A 20,152-nucleotide genomic window follows, 5' to 3' on the forward strand; every position below is an offset into this window, starting at 1 on the left:
ATTGTTTCCTGGTGTTATTTCCTTGTTTTTTTTTATAATCTGTTTACTTTCAGGAAATAGTTGCTGGTTGCATCCTGTAATCCACTGAATTAAACAGTCTGGTATTAGAAATGAAACTCATCTATCAACTGTTGCTCAGATCTGCTATTTCCTTTCCTATTTTATTCAGTGTCAGGAATTAAGCCTCTTTAGTGGGTAGCAAAGCTAGATTTTTAAGTACAGGATTGACGCTTCAGGATTGTGACTTAAAAATACTTTCAGTAATTATGATGAGGGTGACTCTGAATGGCTATGAAGGTGGTTGCTTATATGTACCTGTCTACTACAGATACCTGAAGTGAGCTGACATGAGCCCCGCTCTGGGAGTACACACTTTCATGTTAGTCTTCTAGCTTGTGTTCAGACACTAGGTCTAGTCTCACATGTATGCAGGTCTTGTTTGAATTATAAATGATCGGTTTTGTTCCTTTGTCTGGTATAGTCTTTCATGGTTATCTGCAAGCATCCACTGAAACACCTGGAAGTGATGGTGATTCCACTTTATGAAAACCAGACTTGTACATGACTTGACTGGCTTGCAATAACAGTGCACTGACTAGACTCAGAAAAAAATAGCATCTAACTATAATTTCATCTTCAAATACACAAATATAATCTACAATTTGATACCTTTTTCAGCATCATTTCCATTAGAATTAATTTTATTTCAAAAAAGGGACTGTGTTTGGGACTGTTGCAAGGCTATCATCAGTGATGAAGGCAAAGGTTGTTTTTCTAGATGCTTTCCCTATGAAGAGCTGCAGCTTTTTGCTGCTGCATCTTTACAGGGCTGAACAGTAATTTGGAGGGTCAACTTGGCCAATTGATTGTTATTTCAACACTTAACAACAGTAGCTGTCAAAAATGAAAGAGGAAAAAGACATTAAAAAGTATGTGATTGTTTCACATTTTATTTATCTATTTTTTAGGTTACATTTGACCCAGAAGTTTTTTTCAACATTTTGTTGCCTCCTATTATTTTTCATGCTGGTTATAGCCTGAAGAAGGTGAGTGTAATCATCTTCTGTGGAAAATTTCTTAATGGGAGACTGATCTGTTCAGGAATGCAGTCTCCATTTCAATCGTGTATATATCAGTAAGAAAAATCTTGATTTCCTCCACAGATGGTTAGGTCATACTGTTATACTTTATATATACATACACATAAGTGCATGTGTGTATATGCCCACTATCAGTACATTAAATTGTATCTAATCTTGCTAATTTGTTTTCCTTTGTGCATTACCAGAGTTTGACATTGGTTGCATTTGAGCTAAACTATGTGCCTCTATGAACTGTTAAATGTCCAAAATACAGTATATTATACTGGAAGTAAACCTAAAACTGAACTCCAGTGGGGGTGTTCCGGACTCGGGGTAGTGGAAGGGTCCAGATTATTGTTTCATTAGAAGATGCCATCAACTACTCATGTGATGCATGTTTTTAGTTTTGAAGCTAAATCTTACATCTATATATCCTATCTATATACATAATGCCAGAATTTGCATTGCAGTAATTGAAGGATTTCTCTGGAATGCAGCAATGAATGCAAGTGTAATAATGCACAGTGCTTTTAACTTTTTTCTTTTTCTTTTTTTTTTTTTAAACTTATTTAAACCTTTTTTACTTCTATACAGAGACACTTTTTCAGGAATTTGGGGTCGATTTTGGCCTATGCCTTTTTAGGAACAGCAGTTTCATGTTTTATCATTGGGTAAGTGAAATCTGTGATATCCGTCCCTTGAGTTCATTGAGCCATTCAGATAGTTTTAATTCTGTGATCTGTTTGAAAGTTCTTTCTGATTCTTCCACTCGAAATTAAAGCATAACTTCTGCTGAGATCTGACTTGTGAGCAATACCGACCCCAAAACAATATTGTCAAGTTTGGATCTTTTGACAAGTCCTGAGTACTAAAGAGCAGTGTTCAGTTTTTGATCTTATGTTGAAGTTTAAATTGAAACCTTTTTAGACTTCTGCTAGAATCAACTTCATTCTGAATTGTAGGCACTACTTGTAATAGGATCTTAGCTATCAAATTTCTGGAGATGTCCCTTCTATTTTGCGTGTGCGCATTTGTCTCTCTCTGAAATTAATATCTACCTCACTTTATATACGCACACACATTTGGTATAAGATAGTCACGCTAGTTTACTTGCATGCAGTCACTTACGCAGCTAATATTTATTGTGTTCTTAGAGCATGGATATTCTGAAATACAGAAATCCTGAGTTTGCATAGGTGACTTTGGTTTGCATCTTTCAGTTTCACTACAGAGAAATACTTTAAAAGCTCTTCTCAGTTCAAAGCTTTTTCTCTATGTACTATGTTGGGAGAAGCAATACCAAGGGGAATTTTGAGCATGGAAATGTTCCCTGTGGTGGAAAAAGGAAGCAGCCTGTGGAGTTTGTGCTGGTTGTATGAACAGGCTTCATGCTGTGCTTACTTTATGTACGCTGGATCATGTCTCGCTCTTAACTCAGTTCCTAGAGAAGAGAGACTTTATTTTGAGAGCTTAAACTGCAGCACTGTCCCAGAGAGCTCCAGCATAACAAAGCCCACCTGAAATATTGTTGCTCGTGGTTTTCCTTTGCTTGTTTGATATATATGCCAACTTGTTTGACTTGGACTGTTTTATCCTCTCTCTTCAGGAATCTCATGTATGGGGTTGTGAAACTAATGAAGTTGGTGGGACAGCTCTCTGATAAATTCTATTATACAGATTGCCTCCTCTTTGGAGCTATAATATCTGCCACTGATCCAGGTAGCTTGCTGAGCAATTTTTAATGACCTTCCAAAATGATCCTGTTGCTTGGATTGTTGGCTATATAGCACGAATATATTAATGGTACTTTATTTTCGTTTATGTTATTCTAACATCTCTGATCTTCTGAAATGCACGTATTCTGGGTGCTGTGAAAGCTATTCCATCAGCTTGGTGATTATGTGATGGTATGTTTGGGGGCAAATCCAACTTTCCTGTTCATTATACAGTATTTTGATTATTTTTTTCTCCAACAGACTTTTTTTTTTTTTTAGCAAAGTTTCAAGTTTAGGGCTGAAAATAAATTGCATTGGCTATCAGGACTGCTGTGCCTTTGTTGTGTCTGACAGCTGATATTTTCAGAGCTATATATGAGGGATTTTTCTTTTTCCTCCTTCATTTGAAGTTCTTGTTATACAAATCCAAAGAGAGAATGCTCTTTGCAAAGTAATTAGAGCTTTTGGCAGAAAATTGAGTTATCCCTTTAAATCCAGCATGTTCACAAGGGTGTCTGTGCTGGCCAAGTGAGTCTGGAGAGCTGGTGTAAGAGCAGGGCCAGGGGATGGAGTGATGAAGTGTGAACTGTGACATTTAAAACAGATTATTTGATGTGCTCAGTGTTGTTTGTTGTGAAAATGAGAAACAGCTCCCGTAGTTGAGCTGAGCTCTGAGCAGGCTATGGTTGCACACTGTTCTGGCCTTTGTGCAACAAATTGCCCTGGGATTTTTGAAGCTTATATTTGGGAACATCTGAAATCATTCCTTCATGTAAGACTGGAGCCTTTTTGAGAAGACTGCTGTAGATGTTTAGCAGTCTTGCCCATTTCAAATCCTGTGCAAATGCACGCTCCAGTGGCAGAAGGCATGCTTTGGGGAACATTTACAGCCATTACTGCTATGATTGAAACAATAAAGCTACGTCAACAATCCACACAGCAAGAGCAGCACAACGTTTTTGTTGGTTCTTTTATGGAGTGCATTCTACAAAAAATAGCTGTAGAGGTGTTTAGTCTGCACTGTGCCAATCCATCGTGGGGGCTTTGCTATAAATGCTGTGCATGGGGGAGGGCACAGAGCTCCTGCTTAATGAGGCTACCCTAAAACTCACGGTGGAATTGTTTACCTGTAGATAAACATGACTAAGTCTGTTTCCCAGATTGATTTTGATCCTGTATTTCAATGCTTGTGTTTTGTTGCTTAAGGCTAGCTGGCAAGTCTGCTTTCTCATCTCACAGTCGCTCCTGTAGTCATCCAGTGTGGTTTTTCTCTTTTTTTCTTCCCCCGCAGTTACCGTGCTAGCAATATTTAATGAGCTGCATGCTGATGTTGATCTCTATGCTCTTCTGTTCGGGGAGAGCGTGCTGAATGATGCTGTTGCCATTGTATTATCTTCGTAAGTAACTACTTGAATTTCTACCCTGCAATTACTTAACTGTTTTAAATGCTTTTTCTGAGGGAAAAAATAAATATTGATTTTAGACATGCTGTTTTAAATCTAAGTCTATTGCCTTGAACTTGACAATATATATCATAAGCCCTTGCCAAGATTCTTCAGGCGTACACAGACCAGAAAGGAAAAATTTACCTTTAGTATGGATTGATCTATTCTGTTGTTCATTTTCTGCTGTTAAGGAGTAAAACCATTCTGATACCACTAACTTCTCACTGTGTTACTCTCTTCCTAGGTCTATAGTTGCCTACCAGCCAACAGGTGAAAACACCCATGCTTTCGATGCAGCAGCATTTTTCAAGTCAGTTGGTGTTTTCCTGGGAATATTCAGTGGTTCCTTCATGATGGGAGCGGTGACAGGAGTAGTGACAGCCCTGATATCCTTTTTCATGTTAAATTCCTCTAAATTGGAAACCACATTCGGTTGCTAACAGTGCTCACCTATTTCCAGCTGTAGCAATGGTTACTCTAGCTTGTTTCAATCTCTGTGAAGATTTACCTCTATCTATTGAAAGATACCCACAGAAATGACTTTTTCCAGCATAACTGTGGCCACACCAGAAGTTTTAATGATGTTACTGCATTCAGTGTGCTGCTAAAAGGTTTCAAGTCAACAAGAGGCTCTAAATAGATGGCCCATCTTTCATTTTTTGGAATTATCAACAGTAGTTTTTATTATATAAGGTAATAGAAAGATAACTGGTGTTTTGTTTGCCTTCAGCAGAATCTTTGATAGCTTTTTTTGACCCTATTGAAGTCTTTCTGAGTGCTTTGCAGTCAAACTTTTTGCTGAAAGTCTCTTGTCATGCAGTTTGGAGAAGATTGTACCTCTGTCATAGTTAACATCGTGACACTGTGTAATTTGCATGACCTGTCCTGCTCTCTTGATGTTTACTTTGATCAGAACTCTGAAGCACTCAGGGAGCAACCTGGATGGATTTTGCTTTAGGACTGAGCAGTAAACCTTAAGCTTGTGGTTCTTCTTGAAGAACAGAAACATCTTTTTTTTTTTGCTTTTAGACTGGGAAGGATAACGGCATTTCTATGTTGTCCCAGCTTGCTTTGATCTCCCCAGACTTCTGAAAACTGACCTAGAAGGGGTAAAATGTGATACTTTGCACAATTATAATGGACATATGATTCATTATCTTAAGCAGTACTGTCTCAAATGTATCTTGTTAAAGACACACCACTCAGATTTGCCTGATTGTATACGGCATAATAGAAACTTTTCAGATATAAGAAGGAATATGTGCTATGGTGCTTCTGTGTTTTGTCTTCCAGTTCCACTGTTCTGCAGTTGATGTGACCTAGAATGATGATTCTTAAACCGGCTTTTAAGCCACCGGCCACTTATTGGTCTATCTGATCAAATGTAGTTGCTGTGGTTTTGGCTTTCTGAGCATCTACTAATTGCAGCTGGAATACTTTCAGATCCATTTTGTAAAACCATGTTCTAAAGCAGCAATTGGTTCTTGCTGTTTTGAATGCTTGTGCTCAGGAGGGTGCTATGAGGAAGGATGCTGTTCACAAAACAGCCTCTGGTCTAAAAATAAAAGCATAAAAATGCATAAACTGCTGCTTAGTTATTCAGTTTTTAACTATTTTATTTTGGAAGATTACTTAATGGTGTGTAATAGCACAGAAACTAACTGTAAATGTGTGTTCTACTCTTTGTTAGTTAGAACCTATAACTTCTCTCTTGAGTGAAGTCAGTAGAACCTTACTCCCAAGCTGTGTTGTTCTATAGCTCTATTATAGCTGTGAAGTACCATTACCATACCTCTCTACCAGCAAAGGTTGTTCATGCAGTCATGCACTGTCCTTTAAAAACAGACAGAATACTTATTTTGCAAGTACACTGCAGACAATATACATAGGCTTATTCTGGCTTTCAGCAAACTGTCTTGGCCTCAAAGCCTTTGGTTACTATTATTATTATTATTATTATTATTATTTAAAGTATTGCACCGTTTAGTATTTTCTTTCTAGACTGTAGAATATACCTGGCTGGAACGAAGTGAAGACAAAATGTCTAAGGAATAAAGAAAGAAAGCTCTTTGCTTCAGTGTTCAAATTAAGAAAACAAATAGTTAGACTTTTGGATCATAGTTTGGGCTTTTGTTTTGAGTTCAGCCTTCTGGCAAAGCAGGGTTGTGTCTGAAGTTGTATCTGGAATATGTGCTTCAAAGCCCTTCCCTCCTCTGAACCATGCAGAATGCCAACAGGAAGCAGTAGTGCGGGTGGAGAGCAGGTAGCCATGCTCAGGAGTGCTTTGTGCTAACCACTGAAATGCTGCCAGCTGTTTGCCTCTGGTGTTAATCACTTGTGGCTTGCTGTGAGCTCTGTATTCTGTGATAAAGCCCATTGGAGATTGCTTCCACTGAGTCCTGTGGGCCAACTGAATGCTTATTGCAAGAGTCACAGAGAGCTGCAGACCTCCCAGGGCCTGTGAATTTCCTGTGAAAGTGGTGCTCCTCATTGTTTTTAGTGTACTGAACCGTAACTCCCCAAGCAGCTGTGTTGCCATTAGCTTTGATTGTGTAATGCCACAGAGAGCCCTGGATGCAGTTGTGTTATATACACGGAGAGGAGTGGTGGATGCTGGTGCAGCCATGATGTCTCTGTGAAGGTGCTGGTTGCTGTCCTGTGGATAGGGAGAGTCCCACATCTTGCTGTTCCAAGTGCCCATACTGTTGTTGTCTTGCTGTTGCCCTGCTTGGATTGCAAAGACTGCTAGCCATCAGCCTTCAGAAGGACCAGAGGTTTCTCTATCACTCCTGTAGCACAAGATTTCTTTCTGTAACTCACAGTACAGTTATGCACAGCTGTTGACACCTGAGCTATAGTAAGCTTTGCTGTTTATTTGCTGCCAAAACAGTGAGTGGAGGGGGAAAAAAGTCCCATAAATGGGGCCGAAAATTTTGAAGTATGTGGAGAGCTATGTTTAAGGCAACTTTATCTAAAGGTGACCAGTGTGTATTCGTGTGCAAATCTGTGTCTAAATATAAAACATACTGGGAGGGGAAAAAAAGCAATCTGAAAGGAACTTTGAATCTGTATCCTTTCTGTGCTGGCACTTCGCAGGGAAATGTGGTACAGAGTAAGCTATTAGTTGAAAGAGGTGAGTTATGTGGCAGCTGTGCAGCACAAATATCCAAAATTAATGACTTGAAAAGGAGACCTCAATTCTGAAGTTTTCTTAATGTCATGATGTGGAATCAATGTTTTTCATGTAAAAAATAAATAAAAATAAAAATAGGGATTTTGGACCAGCATTGGTTATTAGCACATAAAAGCGCTTTTCACAGCTAGCAGGTAGAGAGATGCCTAAAGGACCAGTGGATTTCTTTTGTTTGTGATCCCTTAACGAATGACTTAACGTGACAAAGTTTACCAAGTTACACTGCTTCCCTCTGCTGGAAACGGCTCTCTTCTTCTTAATGTCCTGGAGCACTTTCTTGCTTGCAGAAGCCTGTGGATTTACTGGTGAGTTGGTGGCTTTGAGCACACTAAGGCAGAACTCCTGCCTGTCTTAATTACGTATCCACTTTCTCATTAAAACCTTCCTATGAGAAACACGATGCTAGCACTTAAAGCTTCTCTATATTCTGTACAATGCTGTAGAGGATGGAACTTGCTGTATAGCAAAAGCTCTTACGAACAGCTTTCACTGAGCTTAAAAGCATCTGTATCCCAGTATGCCCAGCCCCATCCTTGATCTGAAAATGAGGTTAATAAAATCTCAGAGTTAAGGGTAAGTTTACAGGACTTGAGAAGGGAAAATATCTTGTGCTCATGTAGTAAACAGACTGATTTTTTTTCATGTAATTCTGTTCACAGGTGTAGTGGCTGTCCTGTTCTGTGGAATTACTCAGGCACATTACACGTACAATAACTTGTCAGTTGAATCAAGAAGTCGCACTAAGCAGGCAAGATCCTTTCGCCTTCTGTACAGTGTATTGCTGTAGTGCTGTGTACTGTTATTTTGAAAAGCATATATATTGCTTGGCCTTTAATGTGTTATTTTTCTTCTTTCCTTAGCTATTTGAGGTATTGCACTTCCTGGCTGAGAACTTCATCTTCTCTTATATGGGTTTGGCGCTGTTTACTTTCCAGAAACACATGTTCAGCCCGGTTTTCATCATTGGAGCTTTTGTATCCTTTTTCAGTTTGTTTGAGGCTTCTCTATTTTCATGTGTACCCAAACACTAGTGGTGTGTGTTGGCTTTATCCTCAAAACTTTTATTCTTTTCTTCTCCAGACCTTACAATTCAAAAATGTATATGTTGCATCATGAAGATTAAGCATGCACAGTGTTGTGGCTATGAGCTGAAATGCATCTTCTACCTTCAGGGCTCCTGAATTACTTAAGAGAGGAATGTACATTGTAATTGGCTTTTCCCACTCCCACAATTGATATCTGGTGCTTAAGGCTGGAAAGCTTTGTAACAGTGCCTTAAGAGGGATCTGGACAACGTAACCTGATACCAAGATATTTGGAGTATTACTTCCCACTGACATTGAAATAATATATATTAATACAAAATCTCTTTGATTCTTGACAAGAATTATTTTACAGTATGTTACAAGTGTTATAGGTGTTCATCCCTCTGCTCTTTCCCAGTCTTTACTCTAGAGATCTTCCGAGCAGAGGCGGAAGCACTGTGTGCTTGTTGGTTTGTATAAATGGAGAAGGAGCTTAGGATTTCTGTGAGTGAGAGATTGCAGAAGTTGTCAAGACAAACAAAGTAGAGGTAGAAGGTTTTGCCTTCTAAACTTTTCTTTTCTTGATTTTTCACCAGTCTGATCCAAAACAAAAGTTGTTTCTGTTGCTTTTTGTCAGTGGAGAAGGGAATGCTTTTGTTTGTTTTCCATAAGAGAGCTGCTTCATTCTTCTAATGTTGTTATCAACAATAAGGGATCAATATTGTGTTGGTGTGTAATAGGATTTCAGCTTATTGGTCTAATTTGCACTGAAGTGTTCCTTAGATGGGTGGAACATTTGTTCAGCTTTCTAGTTATTCATTGGAACCATAGTGCAGGAGGGCAGGTCCTTATCACTTACAGTTATTAATTTCTGCTGTACTTTTTAAAAGCTTTTTGAACCTCATTCTAGTGATGATGATTCTTTTTTAATTCCTCTTTGTAGTTTCTCTGAGCTCTTAAATGCCCACCAGCCAGAGGCCATGTTGCCTCTGCAAGAGAAATGATAGTGGACGCTTGCTGGTCTCTTATATTGATTTCCTTTCTATGCTAAGGCTGCCTTTCTGTTGGTCTAAAATGCAATCTCATGCTGGAGGTGATAGTCGCTTAAAATGTGGTATTTTAAGTTTTTGTTTGCACATCTGATAGTCTTTATACTAGATGTAATTTAACTGCATGAAAAACACGTGGTTATAATAGTCTGCATTCTGTGCAGTGAGTTCATTCTGTGCATATTTGGTGAAAGCCTGTTCTATGTAGACGGGAATAGCACGACACTTGCTATTGTTGCATACATTTTTCATTAAAGCAGAAGTTTCGTGTTAGAGCCAGGTGCCCAAGTGTGTATTAAACCCACAGGAAGATGAAATCCTTAACCCTCAGCTGTGAACAGATTGCGATCTTTTTGGGCAGAGCCGCACACATCTACCCCCTCTCCTTCTTGCTGAATCTGGGCAGAAGGCATAAGATCAGCTGGAATTTTCAACACATGATGATGTTTTCAGGTAAAAGAGCAAAAATATTTGGTAAAGCAATAATTCTTTTTTAAATTGTAAGATGTGTGGATTATAAAAGCAGGGGATAGTTCTACAAACATGTAGGTTTCCCTTACAGAAGACTTGGCAGCTGCAGCATGCACTTGTGTATATTTCAGCTTTCACAGAAAGTGTAATGTCTAAGAAGAGTGACATCTTGAAATGACAGCTGCTGGCAGCTTGTGATCACTGCATGTTGGGAACAAAGTATTTTCATTTGAAGTGTTGGAGAATTGTGCCTTTTCATTTAGATTTGGGAAGCTGCTTGGTTTCCGGAATTTATTTTGCTGTTGTCCACAACTTGTTTGTTTCTGAATTTCTTTTTTATTAATTTATGGAAGCGATCTTTAGCACCCATGGATTCTGTAAGTTACTGAAAACTACCAGTGCAAGTTACAGTCTAAGTCATCCCAGGGTGTAATCTACCAAGGAAACTGAGGGACCCAAAACTCTTGTGAGAGTACTCTGAACCCCTTGCTTTCTGCTTATCACTTTCAGCCCATATGTCTGAAAGGGAGCAAGCAGTGCTGTATTATGAAGGCATGATTGTACTTCTGAAGCTCTATTTCATTATTTTTTTTTCCACATAGGTCTCAGGGGAGCCATGGCCTTTGCTCTGGCCATACGAGACACTGCTACCTATGCTCATCAGATGATGTTCTCAACAACTCTCCTCATTGTCTTCTTCACTGTGTGGATTGTTGGTGGAGGCACAACACCAATGCTGTCGTGGCTTCAGATCAGGTTAGTATGTGGCTGGATGCTGGGGAAACTTTTCAGGTGGCTTCTCAGAAATAGTCCTGTGGAATTTGTTTGATACGTTCTAGATGTGCTCTAGAAATTTAGAACATTCTCTTGTTAGTGCAGGCTGGTTTAAAAACAAAACAAAAGAAACTAAGAAGTGCACAAGATGTTGCTGGGATTTGTCCTAAAGTTTCCTGATGCTCTATGAGTAAGTTTCTAGATCAGTGTCAGCCCAGTTCCCAGGATGTGGGTATCTAGCACTGTTAGATATAGAAAAGAAAGAATTAGCCAATCTGGTCCAATATTGACTTGTCATCCTGTAAGACATTTCCCCACCTTCTGCCTAAGGGTAACAGTTGTGTTGTTTTTCAAGTTAGATGGAGACTTTAGTGCACTGCTGAGTGCACTTTAAACATTTATCTGAACAAAATTAACTGTCTAAACAACTGAGATAAACGGGAACCTGCTTCTGAGTGTTTCCTCTGTTTTGAGGTGATCTATAGAAATGATGAGCAACACAATTATAGCCATGTTTCTGTAAATTCAATACTTAGTACTTTAGGGCTGCAAGCACTGTTGTGTTTGAGACTGCTTGTCGACAGGTGCCCTAAAGAATCATGAATAAATCCTTAAAAACAACTTTTGTTGGCATTCTGAAAGCTTTGGTAGTTAGTGTGGGGAGGGAAGTAAGATGAAGCCTAGCTCTGCTAGGCAGAACGTCTATTGTTGTGTTGTGCTAGGACACGAAAAAGCAATCTTAGGTAAAAAACAGTTTCTGTCTTAGGAAATGCTAACCATCTTCTTGGAAAATTCAGTGAACTACTTGTAGTAACAGGTAGCAGGTGCTTTCTATATTGGAAATAAAAATACATATATGAATGGATAGGACTCCCAGAAATGTTTGTGAGACCTGTTATTGAAGGCAGCTGAAGCCAAACTATCTGATACAATAATGTCAACAGCAAGTTTTGAAGTTACGGGACAAGCTTACTAAAAAGTGAGATATGTCAGTCTGTCTGACAGCCTGTCATTAAGGATATGTGTTTGGCAGAGTTGAACAGTTCTGTGCCAGGAAGACACCAGCTGCATTCAATGTCAAATGCTTCCAGCCTGATAAATTACAACAGTTATTTACAATATCTCAGCTCTCTCTAGCAGCAGACATTGGTAATCCTGGTTTCCTGTTATTTTTTGGTGCCAAGCAAATCCATTTTTGTCCTTTAAAAGCAATTTCCAGATGTTTAGCTAACACTCCAGGAAGATGTATCACTTCCACGTAGTCAGGGTTACTGAAGAACACATGTGCAATACCTGGTCTTGAGATCAACAGCAAAACAATTCCACTGCTCTTAAAGTCATTTATGATGTGGTATCATTTGACCATTAGTTGTACTTCTAAGCTCAGCCTGCCTGGTGTCTTTTTCCATGTGAAAGCTGTTGAGTGACTCTGACAAGATGCCTGGAGTAGGTACCGCGTGCAGCTTTCCATTAGGCACCTCTGGAAATGGAAGCAGATTTCTGGCTAATAGTGGTATAAAAAGAAACACCGTACTAATGGCAGCAAGCCAAGCAGACAGTGTCTGCATGACCAGCAGCATAGAGAAGCTTTCTGAGGCATGGGATACAAGAGAGTAGGAGATGAGTTCTTGCAAGCAGAAGGTAGGTAAAAACATTTCTGCAGTCTACCAAGGTTGAACTGGGCTCAAGGAGCCTCCCTTCCTGGAGGAGCAGCTGCCAACGGACAGCTGGCTGAACCATAGGCTGGAGAGTTTAGCTTTTTAAAATGTTAACTACATTAATTTAAGTAATTATTTTAACCATCCCTTGTTTGACATGGTTGTCAGAAAATAAATGGTTAGTTTTCCTATGAAGAGAAGGATTCCGTGTCAGTAGGGGAACACCACACAGGAAGTGCTGCAGAGAACTGCTTGGGTCTGCTTGCAGCTGCCCTGAAGACTCAGCGGTATTGATCCCTGAAGCTGCACTTCTTAGGAATGGCCTCAGATTCGTGCCAGGAGGTGGCAGCCGTGTGCAGCTGATGGAGAACTAGAAACTTGGTTCGGTATAGTCCGCTGGGACAAAGTCTTCTGTGGGAAAGCACGAAGTCCTGCCTGACTTTTCATATGCGGGGAAGTGACGGATTAATTTCCAGCTGACTTTTATACATGTGCTGCTTTTCTATTGCTTTCCCCCAGTGGGTGAGGTAGGCAGGAGGAGATGAAGGCGCTCTCCTTTCCCACTGCCTCACACAGCTGCATTGTGTGGTGCTGAGACAGCACTTCCTTTGGATGCTTTCTCCGCTCTGGCACTTACCGTAAGATAAGTGGCGCTCTTGTATAGGATTATTATAGCAGGAGAGAGATAAAAAGATAGTAGGTTCATTGTTTCCTGGAGTAACTAAATGGAGAGAAATAAGGAACTAATGCCATTTGTGTGTTGGACTTAAATGCCAGGATTTGTACGGAATCCTAAAACTTCATCTCTCACGTGATGTTCACTGAAGTTTTTGGGGAGTTAAAGAAGACATAAATGAGAACTAATCTTTAAGATTAGCCTGAACAGTTTAAATAGAACTGTAGCAGAGAGCTGGTTCCAGCCAAGACTTTCAGCCTGGCTTTGTACCACAGTGTCCGCAAGATAGTTTGTGCATGCATGAGGCAATGGTTATGCAAGGATCTAGAGTTGCCTTGCTGTGGCACAGGTGGAGGCATGTTCTTATTGTCCGAGTGGTGGTTGAGTTGCATGCTTTGTTCTTTTCTTCTGGTGATCCCTTCTCCCTCTTGATGTGAAATATATTAAAAGAAAAGTAGATCAGAGGGAGAGGATTAATATAAAAACTAAGTTTGTGGTAAAGTACAAAAGGAACTCATAACAGTAGGGGAACTTGACTTTTTACATGACCTGATAGCAATAAGACAAAGGAGGAATGCCTTAAATTAAAACAGAGGAAATTTATGTTAGATGTTAGATAAGTTCTTTCTTCAGGAGGTAGTGAGTCTCTTGCACAGACTGCCCAGAGAAACTTGGTGCCTTGTCTGCTTGGAGTTGTTCAAGGCCAGGTTGGATGGGACCCTGGCAGCCTGAGCTAATGAGGCAGCCCTGCCCAAGGTCCACTCCAAACTGAGCTGTTCTGTGATTCTATGAAAACGGGCCAAAATTCCACATTCCTTTGCTGCGCTCTGTTCTGAATATCTCTAGTTCAGATATATGTTAAGGATAAGGTATAAAACCAATGTCCAGTGGTCAAGTATAAATGTACAACTAAGCCAAGGACCTACTATTTGCAGTGGAGGCTTAATTTGTGTTTGCTGCTTAACTGCTTGGGGAAAGTGAGGTTGTGACAGCAAAATCCAAGCAGAAATAGTGGGATCTTCAGGTGCTTTTTGTTTCTGCCAATTGATTCTAGGTGAGTTTAAAAATTAACACCAGAATCCAATGTCAAGCCATGATGTCTTTTCTGTTTGAATTTGTATGCTGTCTTGGCTGTGGAACCTATTCATGTATGTCAATATAAACTAATTTGATTTTAGTGGTAGGTGATTTTTTTGGTAGAAATTAAAACAACTTACTTGCATATTAAAAATGAAAGTCTCTTACTTTGTTGTGATTAAAGTGAAGAAACAGTTTCCTGTGTGAAGCTTTCACACTTCCAGTAAGTTAGCTCTGTGAATCAAAACCACTGGCAGGGTTCCTCCTTTCTGAAAAGTAGCTGACATACAGCTTCATTTATTTCTTACAGGAAAAGAAGTGGGGAACTTGTCATGTTTGTATGGAAAAAATATATCCCTTTTTTTGTTTTTCATTAGGCTTTGACCTAGTTCTTGCTGAGTGAAGCAGTGTGTAGATTAATGCCTGCTTCTCCTTCATAAGCTGCTTCAAACGTTTGTGTATTTTAAAGAAGTAATTTCAATTATACTAAGCCATCTTTTTCTGAATCTTAAACATGAGGATTATAACTTTCCATTTAATATACTTAGGCTGCCTGGACAATGTCAGCTTAGGTATTTACTGCCTTCTGTATGACTTTGCAAATAGAATCTTTCAAGGAGCATTTTATCTAGTGAAATGTTTTTTCCCCCTCTTTAAATAAGCAAACAATGAAAAAACAACCACAGAACTTGAGAATAGTCTCACATAGTTGCTATATGAACTATCTACCTATCTGGCTTGAAGGTGAAACTAACAGCTTGATGACACTGTCTGAATATATCTGGACCAGGGTGGTCCAGCTATTAGGTTCTGGATAGAATGCCTGTCTTAAAAGCCATGTTTCAGTGTGTTGCAATGACAAGAAGTGAATGTTGATGCTGGGATCCGGCCTTGTATTGTGTCTATGCCTGGGGTGGGAATTGTTCAACAAGAGGTCTCACTCTTCTGCTTTCCTGTCTATTCTAATTTTTCTACACTTCTACACTTATTATTTTCTAAACCTGCCTTCTGACTGCTTTCTTCTGCCCCTGAAGGATGGGCATGTGCATAGAATCATAGAATCATAGAATGACCTGGGTTGGATGGGACCTCAAGGATCATGAATCTCCAACCCCCCCCTGCCTGGCAGGGCCACCAGACTTCCATGTTTACTAGATCAGGTTGCCCAGGGCCCCGTCCAACCTGGCCTTGAACACCTCCAAGGACGGGGCATCCACAACCTCCCTGGGCAGCCTGTTCCAGGACCTTACTACTCACCTAGTAAAGAACTTCCCCCTAACATCCAACCTAAATCTTCCCTCTTTCAACTTAATCCGTTTCCCCTTGTCCTGGTGCATTGTCCATTTCCCCATGTTGTAAGCTCTTTCCTTTTGCCATGTATTTCTATACTATTTTCTCCAGTTTTCTTTCTGTATTCAGTTTCTCTTCTCCACATTCTGCTTTCTCCGATTTCTTGTCATCAGTCATGAATCTTTTTTAATGTGGGTGCAATGGAGCTGTCATTTCTCCAGCCCTGCTGGACTTGCCCTGTGAGATTTCTCCCTGGTAGGAGGATTACCTCCTCCTTTAGATGCCTGGATATAAGCATGTCTGTTCTTGAGTTCTTGTGGTCTGAAACATAGCAGTTCCCACCAGAGGAAAAAAGGGGTGAGGAACACCCAGGCTCTGTAGGATCTGGGTTGGTATGTCTAGAGTATATAGGATGATATGAGTTTAATTAACCAAGCTCTGCCAAGCCTGTATGGGCAGTTTCAGGAGTCATTATCTTGGATTTTGTTAGCCTACTGTTAGTTAAGTAGTTGAGTATTTTATGTATGTATTACCAGTATTTGCTCTAAAACTAGTCTGTGGTGGCAGCCTCTTTGATATATGCATAGATTTCCATTGTGACTTTTTCTTTACTTACTTTCTCCCCTCTAGAAAAGGCATGAGTCCAAAGTTTAGTTTGGGAATTGTCTTTAATCAACCTTGTCTCCCTGTAACATTTCTCTTAAGAGCTCTTCTACAGTGTAGAAGTTATGAATGTGTAACCTGTCATGAATGTGGGTGTTTTTCCTAGCCTGAATCTGAACAAATGAAGAACATCATTGGACATCTCCATCAAAAAGAGCTGCTGTGGTTCATTTCTATGATTTTTGTCACTATGCCATTGTTCTGTCATTCTTATTTTTGTGTATTTTGTCTGTTTTGTTTGGGTAAGGGTTTTTGTTTTATTTTGCTAGGCAGTTCTGTAAAGCTGTCATCTCATCAGCTTTTTGTTACTCACATTCCATTCTTGTACTGTACCAGAGTTGGTGACCGTGTTCCATCGGTGGAAGAGATGAGTGAAAGCCGCTGGCTGTATTTCAGGTGACACTGTGCTTTCCTTGATACCAAATTAACCTGGTGCTTGCCTTCCTTTATCTTTGTAACACTGCGTGCTCTTCTTCTGTACTATGGCATGCTACTGCTGCTTCTCCTTTTTTGCAGTGCCATAGATTTTCCTCACTTTTGAATTAGATTTCTTCTTGTGAGCTGTGGGAAGATATGGGTCAAGCATCAAGTATTTAGCCTTAAGAACAACAAAGCAACCAAAAAACCCCAAAAACCCTACCGGTAACTTTAGCTATCATTTATGGGTAATTGATGAAGCAAAACTAATGTCTTTGACCTGGGAAGGTTTGAAAGCTGAGAAAACTATGGATGTGATCTTGTTATCCTTAATCACATGGATGGTCTTAGACATTCTTCAGGGCTACTATGTACAGCTGTTCAAGTGGAGAGGACTTTGCAGATGATTTATCTCAGCATCCTTGAAATGTACTTTTAAAAGGTAAAGGTTGTCAGACTGCTTTGTAGCTGGGTGCTGTAAGAGTGGAGATGACAGAGAATCAGCTGGTTATTTCTAGGACTGTCAGGAAAAAGGAAAATATCCTGAAGTAGAGTGTATTTCTATCATCTGTACGTGCCACTGTGTACATACAACACACAACATTTGTGGCGTGGAGCAATGGTAAATTTTTCACATAGCCTGTCATGTGTGAATGTTCTGTCGAGTGCTAAATTAACCAGAAATGCACTGTGTTAACATCAAAGCAGCACATACAGTGAGTGTGAGAAGTACTATCTATTACGATCATCCCTGTCTGTCACTGCAACTACGTATACTAGGATGTAATAGTTATATTTTGGTAACTTCACATCCAGGTCTTGCAGGGCCTTGGAAAGGCTTTTGAAATATCAAAAGAAACTGTTCTACCTCTTTAGAAAAATGGCGTTATAGAAAAACTTCTATAGCACATTTAAATTATATGAAGCTTTTTAAATGTGCATCAGGATGTGAATTGTCTTTTTTTTTTTCCCCTTTAACAATGAGAAAATAATTATGATGGAAGCTATCCGTGCATACACCAGCTCTCCGTGTACTTTCAGTTATTAAAGCAATTAAGAAAGAGTGAGGTAACTAAATGTTCTTTGGGCCTCTTTTCCTTGTAAAGGAGCTTGAAAGGGAAACCTGGCTGTTCCTGTGTTGTTCTGTTTCAGGTAATAAAAATGAGACTGTCTTAGAAATTGGGGGTGCAGTATCTACAAAAACAGCGCTTGTTAGGAGAGCTACATGTATATAATATGAAACTTGATCAGGTGGCCTTGCTCTGAATAATAAATGCTTTCTATACATTTCACTCTGGTGAAACATACTAGTTCAAAGTAGTTGTGGGAACTCAAAGTATTATTGTATATTGTGTTAGTCTGTGAACTGGGGGACAAGCTTGGAAACATGAAGTTAAGGGAGTGGAGAAAGTGTCTATAAAAATAATTTATTAGAAAAACTCAAAATATAAGTTACTCATAAGAATAATTTTGAAAACCATTAAAAAGATGAGTCTGCCCACATGTTATTTCAAATATGAAAGAAATGTGTAGTTTTGGTTTTGTTTTTTTCTTGGGTTTTTTTTTTTTTTCCTTCACTGAAACCTGAAATGTTTTCATATGGAAAAGGGATCATCCTCTTCAGGAAGCCAGTGAACCCAAACACCTGCCCTATGGTGTACTTTTCCCTGAATAGTATAGACATCTTGCTTTGGTTGTCTTCTCAACCCCTTTCCACTGCCTCAGGGAAGCTAAAAGTCTCCAAAATCAAAGGCACAACTTTATTAATCACATGGAAGCTGAGATGTTGTGAATTATTTATGCTTTTATATAGCAAGTTACAATTATTTTGGGAATGCAAGCTATGTTTATCTTCTGGAACAAGTTGTGTGGACTCCCAGTTCGCAGTGCCAGCCGCATGGCTAACTCCAGTCTGGTGGTTCTTTGTAGTGCATTAGACCTCTCTGATGTGCAGTTGGAACTAGAAAAGCCACAGATCTGTAATATTATTTTCTGTTTTTATGAAGGAATGGTCAGTCTCACATGTTGCCATACTGAGCCTGTTTCCTGATATTGGGTGAGGTAACTAGTTTTGTCTGCAGAAAACCCTTCTTATCCTGTCTTTACTGCTTAGCAATGGCCTAAGTAGTATTTGCAAGTATCCTGGAAGAACTGGCAACAAAGGTAGGTAATTAAAGCTGGTGCTGAGGTAGAGTTAAAGCTGTTATCTACAGGTAGTTACTGCTTGTGTGAAGAAGCATCTTGTTTGTAGCTGTTTAACTGCACGGGAATAATGGACAGCTCTTCTTCAATCTATTCTCATCATCTCTCTGAATGCAGCTTTGCTGGATGCTTAAGGTGCTTTTAAAATGCATTCTGCCAAACTTACAGCATTTTCAATCCTCAATAACACCACTTGCTTTGTTTTCCTAATGTTTCTGTAGGGTTGGGGTTGACCCAGATCAGGACCCTCCGCCTACTAATGACAACTTTCAAGTCTTACAAGGAGTAAGTAATTAATATAACTTCTCTATTAGGCTGATCCTTATTGTATAACAGAGATAAAGAACTACAGAAGCTACGTGCATGAATGACACCTTTATCTCCTAGCTGGCAAATCAGTGATGCACGTTACTTTATAACATCCAATTAATGCCCACCAAAACAGTTGTGTTGTTAGGGGTAACACTGTGGTGTCTCCCTGCATTTCAAATTTTTGTCTGTAGGTATAAGGTCTCAAAACTCTCCCCAGATATACTAAAACACTCCGTTTATAACAAAGTGTTTTCCTCCTCCTCCAGCCAAATGCATGCTTTTAACATTGTGCTGCATAAACAGTCTACCCTTAAACTGACACAGATAATCCTCTTGCTTCTGTCCTGTAGTTGATAACAGATTTTAGCCCTTGGACTTTTGCATAGAATCAAAGATTCTTAATCAGACTTCAGCTTCTGCTTAATATACCAGAACCTGGTTGGATCCTGCCTCTACTGCCTACCATCCTTAAGGCAAAAGGAGCATTGAAAAGATGTCACTTGTCTTCAGCAGACTTTCAGTGAATCTCTAGTGCAGCATTCTATGCATCAGTAACAACCAAAGACTTGCTTTTTTCACCTACAATACATCATGTGTAAACAAGACTACTGGAAGGATGTTGTTCTGTTTAACTTGTTTGTAAATCAACTGAGTTCACAGGAGTGTATGATCTGAAAAGAAAACAATTCCTGAGGTTTAACTGGGAGCTTCCTCTGTACAAGGAATTCTCCATCACATGTTCTTCTGTCCAGATCTTAGTTGACACTCTCCCAAACAGTATACCACTACAGTGACACTAATTGTTCTGTAGCACAACTGGTTGCTTATGTAGGAGTCAGCAAGAGGAAAATGAAGTTGAATGGCAGGAAATGTGGATGACTGGACCCAGAGGATGCATAGGGTGCAAGCATGCAAACTTTGCTTTGTAAACCTCAAATTGTATGATGCTAGTGTTTGGACTGGCTAATGATACGTGCGTGAGATACTTGCTGCTTTTGGGATCAACTTTCTTATTGGCAATCTCCAACTCTGTGTGGGGTTTTGCATTTGTTTTACCTTCATGTCACAGATTATGCAGATATTTGTCTGTTCAGTAAGCATCT

At 39.6% G+C, this 20,152-nt stretch overlaps 1 protein-coding gene across 1 annotated transcript in view; it reads left to right on the plus strand.

Annotated features, from left to right (window-relative positions):
* Positions 1 to 20,152, plus strand: part of SLC9A7 (solute carrier family 9 member A7) — a 56,411-nt gene that overhangs the window by 25,548 nt on the left and 10,711 nt on the right. Inside the window, exons 3-14 of the mRNA XM_015851188.2 lie at positions 969 to 1,046; positions 1,677 to 1,753; positions 2,689 to 2,801; positions 4,089 to 4,194; positions 4,487 to 4,628; positions 7,635 to 7,740; positions 8,095 to 8,183; positions 8,296 to 8,409; positions 9,851 to 9,962; positions 10,583 to 10,736; positions 16,455 to 16,514; positions 18,959 to 19,022. Coding sequence (XP_015706674.1) covers positions 969 to 1,046; positions 1,677 to 1,753; positions 2,689 to 2,801; positions 4,089 to 4,194; positions 4,487 to 4,628; positions 7,635 to 7,740; positions 8,095 to 8,183; positions 8,296 to 8,409; positions 9,851 to 9,962; positions 10,583 to 10,736; positions 16,455 to 16,514; positions 18,959 to 19,022 — 1,215 coding nt within the window. The remainder of the gene's footprint in view (positions 1 to 968; positions 1,047 to 1,676; positions 1,754 to 2,688; positions 2,802 to 4,088; positions 4,195 to 4,486; positions 4,629 to 7,634; positions 7,741 to 8,094; positions 8,184 to 8,295; positions 8,410 to 9,850; positions 9,963 to 10,582; positions 10,737 to 16,454; positions 16,515 to 18,958; positions 19,023 to 20,152) is intronic.

Source organism: Coturnix japonica, chromosome 1 (genome assembly GCF_001577835.2).
Source record: "Coturnix japonica isolate 7356 chromosome 1, Coturnix japonica 2.1, whole genome shotgun sequence".
Classification (NCBI taxonomy): Eukaryota; Metazoa; Chordata; class Aves; order Galliformes; family Phasianidae; genus Coturnix; species Coturnix japonica.